At 37.0% G+C, this 8,468-nt stretch overlaps 1 protein-coding gene across 1 annotated transcript in view; it reads left to right on the top strand.

The window, feature by feature from the left end:
- TRDN (triadin) overlaps positions 1-8,468 on the top strand; it is a 162,027-nt gene that overhangs the window by 135,957 nt on the left and 17,602 nt on the right. The window contains exon 5 of the mRNA XM_030886728.2: positions 1,401-1,460. Coding sequence (XP_030742588.2) covers positions 1,401-1,460 — 60 coding nt within the window. The remainder of the gene's footprint in view (positions 1-1,400; positions 1,461-8,468) is intronic.

Here is an 8,468-nt window from a genome sequence, read left to right as displayed (position 1 = left end):
AGGCGAGGCTTCACCACCCATTTATCCCTCCGCCTTTCAACCAGCAAGCACCACATGTGATTATCGGCCAGGCTGGCACAATTAACTAACTCAGTCGGCATCTGAACTCTTTCAGATAGTCACTGCTGTGTTGCATGAAGTTGTGTCAGCCCTGGAGAGTCAAAGTCGGGGCTGGCATAAGGCCAGAGGATGACCCTCCACATCGTCAGGTGGAAATTCCATTAAAAGAGCAAGTGAGGGAAGAATGCAAGTTGGTAACTACATTTTTGGAGCAGATGCTGGATTTCCCTGTTTGGTTTTGATTTACTAAATTTCTGGGAAAATTTAAAGAAAATGCAAATTTACACGTGGAGATGCATCTCTGGCCATCTGTGGAATAGAATCTTGATAAATAAATAAGGAAGCCTCATTAGCATTTTTCATGAAAAACCATGATATTTAAGTTTAAGTGACTTTTTAGAGTCAGTAATCATATTTGTAAGCTTTACTCTCAAATTAACTTCAATTTAAATTAAGTGTAAATTCAGAATTAACCTTCATCTTCTAAGTCTTGGCAATAGATGTATACTGAATCTAGCAGTAAATGGAATAAATTAGTTAAAACCTGACATTGAGAGAAAAAAAAATGTAACTTCTAACTGATCCTATGAATGTACTATATCTGTTCACAGTAATTATTGGTTAAATGTGATGCCAAATGCTGATTATAAGCATAGCTTAGAGTAAATACTTCTGAGATTTATATTCCTATTAGCTAGTTGATGCAGTTCATTTCACAAATTCTTAATTTAATATGTAAAAACTAAATCTTCCTAATTCTAAATTACATTTGTATTAAGGATTCTTAAATTTGAATTGAGAGTAATTGAAATAAGACATAATTATAGATTTTGATCCATTTTAGCACTAAGCATAGTGACAACATATCTGTCATTGTACATTTAAATTTAAAAAAATTTTTCATACACTAATTTTGAGAGGACTCCAATTTTCCCTTTTTTCAATAAAGATATCTCTTTGGTAAGAGAACTACATAGCATTATGTTACAGACTCAGTTTAGAGAACATTAATATTGCTAACTATGATAATTTAGGTTTTGCAGTGGAACAATAAAGTTTAAGTACAAGCTACAGTTTAAATTTTGTATTTTCTCAGAGAAAGTTTTTAAATTATAAATTCTATTTCCATCAAGGGTCCATGACGGAGCGGGGAGCGGGAAGGGAGGGGACAAATGAGGCGTTGACACCAAAGGCTTAAGTACAAAGTAAATGTTTTGAGAATGATGAGGTCAACAAATATACAAATGTGCTTGACATACAATGGATGGATGGATGGATTGAGTTGTATAAGCCCTCAATAAAATGATTAAACAAATAAAATAAATTCTATTTCCTTCTAGAAATACACAAAGACAAGACTGAAAAGCTGGAGAAACCTGAAAGGAAAATACAACTTAAAGGTAAATGTCTAATATTGTGCTTCTTATTTTCACTTTTGTGAAATGCTTATTTTTACGTGGAAGAAAGTTTTTTGGTATTTGATGTTCTTATGTTTCAAAATTATGATAGCAAAATTTTCAGTTAACTTTAGGCATGTGTTTATAAAGAAATGTAATGATAGGAACCAAAGTATTTTCAAAAAAAAATGTGTTAATCTTTGAATTATTTACAAGATTTTACATACTAAGATAATATCACATATATATGGTTTGCCTTACTGAATTTTTAATTCCCTTTCCTTTAAAAAAAATAAGTCAGAGGGTTTTTTGTTTTGTTGTTTTACTTTGAATTCCTCCTGTCATGAAACACCTTTGCAATAGAAACACAGTCATTTTATTACTCACTGTAAAATGCCAGGGTCCCAGAGCTTCCTCACACAGCCTCAAGGGAGTGGATGAACAGCGACAACCTGGTGATTAATATTCTCCCTGCTGAACTGAATCCAGTAACTGCAATCTTGCATTGCATTAGAGACATATAAACAATGATTATCATTGTCTCTTTTATATTGCAAGCATCGCTCTTTGGGGGATGACCCAGGTAGTCATAAAAATTTAAAGAAACTTGTAGTTATAGAAGCAAAACATTTAAATAGACATATTTTTTTAATATGCCCACATTTCCCCCAATGTGCCAGTCACATGTAATTTTGGATGCACCAAAGCAGAAATAAAACTCTCATGTTCATCTTATTGGAGTGATACACAAAGAACAAGAAGGAATTTTCCAGAAGTAAGTCATGTGCGGGATGCTGCCCAGCATTTCATTATGTCAGAAATAGTTAGTGTAAATTTACCTGCAATAAATATAAAAGTGGGAGGTCATAAACTTTCAAATTATGAAAGTTTAGGATTCACCTTATATTACACCAACCTATGATTCTATTTTACAGCACCATGTTTTCTATCTACTTCATGGTCTTCCTTTTAGTGAGAATCTCGTTATTCTGTTGATGTTTCTCCAACAGAAATGTTTGAGTCTGTCCCAGATTGGCCAGTCTATCCTTGTACAATGAGGCAATTGAACATAGTAAATTCAATCCTACTTATATTTGTCCTTAAGGAGCTAATGTTTTCTTATTTATTTCTTTTTGCTCCTAATTCCTTTGGTCAGGGAAATTGGACACAGCTCTTGGGTACAGACTGACTGAGCTGGCTCTGGGTTTCTGTTGGTGGGAGTTAGGTAGAAACTCAACTGGTTTCAAAAGATTGGTGTCGCTGCTGTATTATCTTGCAGGCTGTCCTAATGATGTAATAGCGATGCTGCTGGAGTGGGTACAGTGATGCAGATGGCACCATTTGCATTTTGGACCTGGCACTACTAGTACCCTGCTGTCCAAGACTTAGCAGTGGGCTGTAGAGTGGGTTCATTACTAGTGGGTCTTGCATAATTAAAAGTGAATTTGTCTGAAGTTTAAAATAAATTTCTCAAAGGCTGAGCTAGAGTTCAGTAATATGAATTTATTTCCTGAATATACTAGAATACTAGATATATTTGGGCAAAGTGACTATTTCTCAAGAAAGAGAAATGACATTTCAGCTTTTTACCGCTGAACTAGACATTGGAGATAGGTTTACACACACACACACACACACACATTTTATATGTAAATATAAACAGAATATTTCATTTTACTTTTTTCCCCCATGTATAATCCAAGTTGAATTTGCTGGCCGCCCCCAAGTGGTTCAGGAAAATTAAATATACATTTATAGATGATATTTATATAAGTTTTCTGTGTACTCTCTCCCATATCATTTGAGGCTATGTATTATGGATAGTTAGAAATTTAAAAATGATTTGCTTTCAGATCAGTCTGAATTTATAAGAAGAGACACATTGTTTTCAAGAATTGAGTAATCTGTGCTGTTTATATGCAAACCTCAGAATTCCACCCAAACCTACTGTCAGAGGGTCCATCCCTGCTCATTGCGGCCCTTCATAAGGGTTCCCAGGCTCTAAGTCTTTCCCAGAGCCTGAGCTTTCACCTTCCAAGTGACTGGTGGGCTTGAACTTCTGATCTTGTGCTTAGCAGCACAACACTTACCTGACAGCACCAGCAGCGCTCCTGCGTACTCGTGGCAAATGCAGTAGAAGTTAAACCACACCCTATCGTTTCTTTTCTCTTTTCCTTTTCCCTTCATGGGGCTGCCAGAGTCTTTAAGAGTTTGGAATTTATGAAGGAAGAACAGAAGCTGCTTCTAGATGACTTATTCAGCAACTTAAAAAGAGAAAACAAAAAAATATAATCTCCCCCAAACATATATTTCCCCAAAATAGTCCATGTAAAGATGCTAATTTGTTTTAAAGTGTCAAAGAATTAATCAGTTTCCATTATGCTTTTCATAGAAATTTGATATTATTATATAACTATCTACATTATTTAGGTGATTTATAATACATCAGGCAAAGGTAACTTTTATTTCTGCTTTGTTCTTCTGTTTATTTTGTTCCAGTTTCTCACTAGGCAAAAAGGCTTCTGTTTCATGGTGCTACATAGTAAATCCTCTAATTCATAACCTAGCAATGATTATTTCCTTTGAATTTAAGTATAACCTCTGAAATGTTATTTATGACTTAACTTTGAACTAAATAATTGCATGATTTTACCCACATAAATAAAATGAAATTTTATTTTATAAACATAATCAGAATAATAAATGTATATATTTGCAACATTTAACATATGTGGTTTTTACTATGTATACTGTATTCCTTTAGTTTTCTTTCTTGTTGTGTAAGTCATTATCTCTAGCACAGTACTGGAATTTTCTTTCGGCTGTAGGAGCCCTGGTGCCATCAATGGTTTTGCATTGGGCTCCTAACTGCATTAGCAGCTGTAAAGTAGGCCCCTCCATGTCAGAAAGATGAGGCCTTCTAGTCTCTAAAATCCACAAGGGCAGCCCTGCCTGTCTTAGAGGGTCCCCAGGAGTGAGTTTGCTTTGGATTTGGTCGGGTGTGGAATTGATATCTGAACCCCAATGGTTTAGAACTTGTCACCTGTTGGGTGACTTAATTGATCTGTTGGCACTTCCATGAATCTCAGTTCCCACATACCCATTTTGGTTCTATCCCACTAGTTTGTAGACAAGATAGCTGGCATTGATTGGTTTAATTCTGATAGAACAAATACACTTCATACATGTTGAGCTCCTCTAAGACTCCTCCCTATGATTTCTAAATTCAGCAAAACTGAGAAAGCCCACGGCAGTACTCATTCTTGGTAGAAATTCCAGGTAGCTTGTCCTTGGTAAGTTCATTTTCTAAATCTACTATAATCAATAACCACAAATTTGGTGGTTAAAACAATGAAAATCTCTTCTAATACAGTTCTGGAAGCTGGAAGTCAAAATTATTTTCACTGAACCCAAATCAATAAATAAACACTTTCTCCAAAGGCTCTAGGAGAGAATCTAGGACCAGAAGCCTCTTGCAGCTGCTGGTGTCTGCCACATCCTTTGGTTTGTGGTCACATCACTCCAGTCTCCATCTCCATGGCCACATTGCTCTCTCCTCTTCTGTCTTCAAATCATTCTTTGTTTTATAAACATACAAGCTATTTCATTAATCTCTCATCTTTCATCACATCCACAGGTTTTCTTTTTCATTTGCATGTAAGCACCGTCATCACCCTTCACTCCCCACCCCATTTACATGTGAATTCACAGGTTCTAGCATTAGAATAGCGATGGATTTGGGGTAGGTTTAGTTTAACCTACCTCTCTGAGCTACAAAAGGAGCCCTAGTGGCTTCATGGGTTAAGCACTAGACTGCTAGTCCAAGGTGGTGGTTCAGATCCACCAATTGCTCCCAGGCAAAGGATGAGGCAATTTACTCCTGTTAAGATTTACAGTTTCAGAAACCGAGTAAAGCAGCTCTACTTTGTCCTTTAAGGCTGGGAGGCAGTCATTTTTGTTTGTTTTTATGAGCTACATACTTGCCTTTTTGTTTTTTCAATAAAAAAAATAAATTTCCAGCCATGAGATCCAATTTCTTCGGCAACATCTTGGAATCAAAGGGAGAGGTAGAAGCATTTAAAAAGAGAAAAATACAGCCCCCTAGTAAGGGTCTAAGCTCCTCAGAATTTAGAGGAACTGACAGCTAAATGGAGAAAGCAAGGGTAGCTACTCCTTATTTATCAACTATCACATAAATCTACATTGCCCAGTAATAGTCAAAATGCTACTATCCAACTATTTTGCTCATTATTGGCATTTGTCCGGAAGTAACGAATGCTGGAGTTCAAAACAAAAGCAATGCTGGCTTTAATGGTTACACTCCACTCTATGGACAGGTAAAATGAAAAGCAACCACACAACGGAATACAAAATAGCGGCCTGGGAATTTCTAAAAATATGACATTATGGACAGCCAAATACTTAATCCAAAGAGTAAAAAGAGAACACACAGATTGATTAAAAAAACAACATGTGAAAATGACATATGTCTGTCTGAAGTCACAAAACCAGTCTTGTCCCTGAGAAAAGACGTCATACTTGTCAAGACGGATGGGCAGTTTAAAAAAAGAGAGAGACTTTCAGTAAGTGACCGCCTGGCTGCAAGAATGGGCTCCAACGGAACAGCACTGATGGCGATGACGCAGGTTTGTGCAGCGTTCCCTTCTGTGCTGCATAAGCGGAATGTAAGTTGAAATCAGCTTAAAGGCGTCAACCTCTAAGAGCATTTGAATTTCCAATCCCTGATAGAAAGTTTTTAATCACTTTCAATACACAAAAATACCAAACTCACTGCCATGGAGTCAGGCTGATTCATACTGATTCCCTGTGTGTTTCCAAGACTGTTTACTGGAGTAGAAAGCCCCGTCTTCTCCCATGAAGCTGCGGCTGGTTTCAATCTGCCGACCATGAAGATCACAACACCATGTGTTCTGTTTGCCTCCTTGCCATGTTCCTTCACTGTAATTCTGGCTTATTCTCACTCTTATCTGATGGATATCGACTTCCTAATCAGCTCTGAGAATGAGAATAGCTTCCTGATTCTCCTGGTTTATCGCCTCAGATCTGTCATAAACTCACCATTTAAATCTTTCGGTTTTCTTCTCAGTCCCCAGCAAATAAAAACCACATTTTCTATTCTGGCATATAATGCTGCCCTATATGATCACTAATGAAACTAAAACAAAATGGAGTTGGTTTCAGCTCCTATTGACCCTAAAAAGAACTGCCACTGTGGGTTTTAGAGACTGTGACTATTTAAGGGAGTAGAAAGCTTCATTCGTCTCCATTGGGGCAGATGATAGTTTTGAACTGCTGACCTTTTAGCTCGTTAGCAGCCTAAAGCGTAACTACACCACCACTTTTTCAACATCGTGTGCTTTCCTTCCCTAACCCACAATCCATTTCTGACCCTATCAACACCCTTTATGCTATTCGCAGACTGAACTATTTGGGTAATCCCTAAACCAGCACTGTCAATTTCTCATAACACTGCTTTTGCACTTACTGTTTTCTCTGATCAGCAAATCCTTCCTCTGAAGTCACTGGGTTGCTGATGTGGGTGTTGTTGCTAGATGCCTATTGTAGTGAGATGTGCCCCAGTCCTTTGCCATGCCCCCGATCAGACTCTTGTTATCCATGGAAGTTTTAGAAGTAAACCACAAGACATTTCCTCCTAGTCTGTCTTAGTTTGGAAGCTCCGATGAAATCAAGATCATAGCCATGCCCAAGCCATGAGCTGTATTGGCTGTGAGTCAGTTAGGAGTTGACACTCTTCTGGAAGGTAAGCCTTCTGCCATTGAACCCCCAATGGCTCTGTTACCTGCCGGACATCTGCTTATACTTTGGAACTAGATGCAATTTCAGCACTTTGAAGCAGCCTTCTGCTGACCCTCTTGGGTTATTTAGGCATTTTTGTAGAGGTTCCATCTTGACCTTTACCCTTAAGCATTGTGTGGCCATATGTTAATTGTGGATCTATTGATCTAGCAGTTAGATCAACTCACTGAGGACAGGGATAGATTGGTCTAACTCACTGTGTATTTTTGTACATCCCTGTCACTGTCATATGTGTCCGTGCTTCCTTAGCTATGACCGAACAAAGTCATCCTGATGGTGTCTAATTTCCCTACCAGCTTGAAATTTGTGTTTGGATTAATTATATTCAATTCAAAATAATTTTACATTTAGCAAAGCATGCAGCACAGAAAACACACTCAATAATTGCTGAAGTAATAAATGAATGAAGGAAGCATGTCTTTTCCTTTATTTTGTTCATATGTAGTGGGCTCCTCTAGGAAAAGTTTACATTTGAAATTTCTTAGCATATATATATATGCATATTTATGGTAATATAATGATTCTGATTTAATTAAAACATTGTGATGTCAAATTTATTTGGTCGGTGGCAATTGAAGAAAACAAGAGCTCTTTGTGATATGTAATCTTAAATAATAAAAGGTTTTATGTTATGAGAGTAATATAGACCTATTTGGGGCAATTTAGAAAATGCAAACTAAAATAAAATAATAACCACAATCTAATTATCCAGAGAAAACTAATGAAAAATTATTTTTCTATGTGGGTGTTTGCTTATTGTATCTTATTTTGCCTTTTATGAAATTGCAAACATAATTGTTAGGTTTCAGATAACATTTTAAGCTTCCATTTAACTCATTGTCATGAAGTTGATTCTAGTTCATAGTGATCCTATATGACAGAGCAGAGCTCCCTGTCGGTTTTCCCAAACTATAATCTTTTTTTAAATTAAATACTTTTACTGGGGGCTCTTACATCTCTTATCACAATCCATACATTCTTCCAGTGTGTCAAGCACATTTGCACATATGCCGCCATCATCATTTTCAAAGCATTCTCTTCCCACTTGAGCCCGTGATATCAGCTCCCCATTTCTTCCTCTTCCCTCCCCCGCTTCGCTCCCTCACAAACCCTTGATGAGTTATAGATTATTATTTCCAAATCTTACAGCCTCCTCCATTGCCCCTCATCTAC

The sequence above is a fragment of the Echinops telfairi genome, unplaced genomic scaffold (genome assembly GCF_000313985.2).
Source record: "Echinops telfairi isolate 266 unplaced genomic scaffold, ASM31398v2 ScPeMD7_3533;HRSCAF=4204_0, whole genome shotgun sequence".
NCBI lineage: Eukaryota > Metazoa > Chordata > Mammalia > Afrosoricida > Tenrecidae > Echinops > Echinops telfairi.
This window is presented reverse-complemented; position numbering and strand designations above follow the sequence as displayed.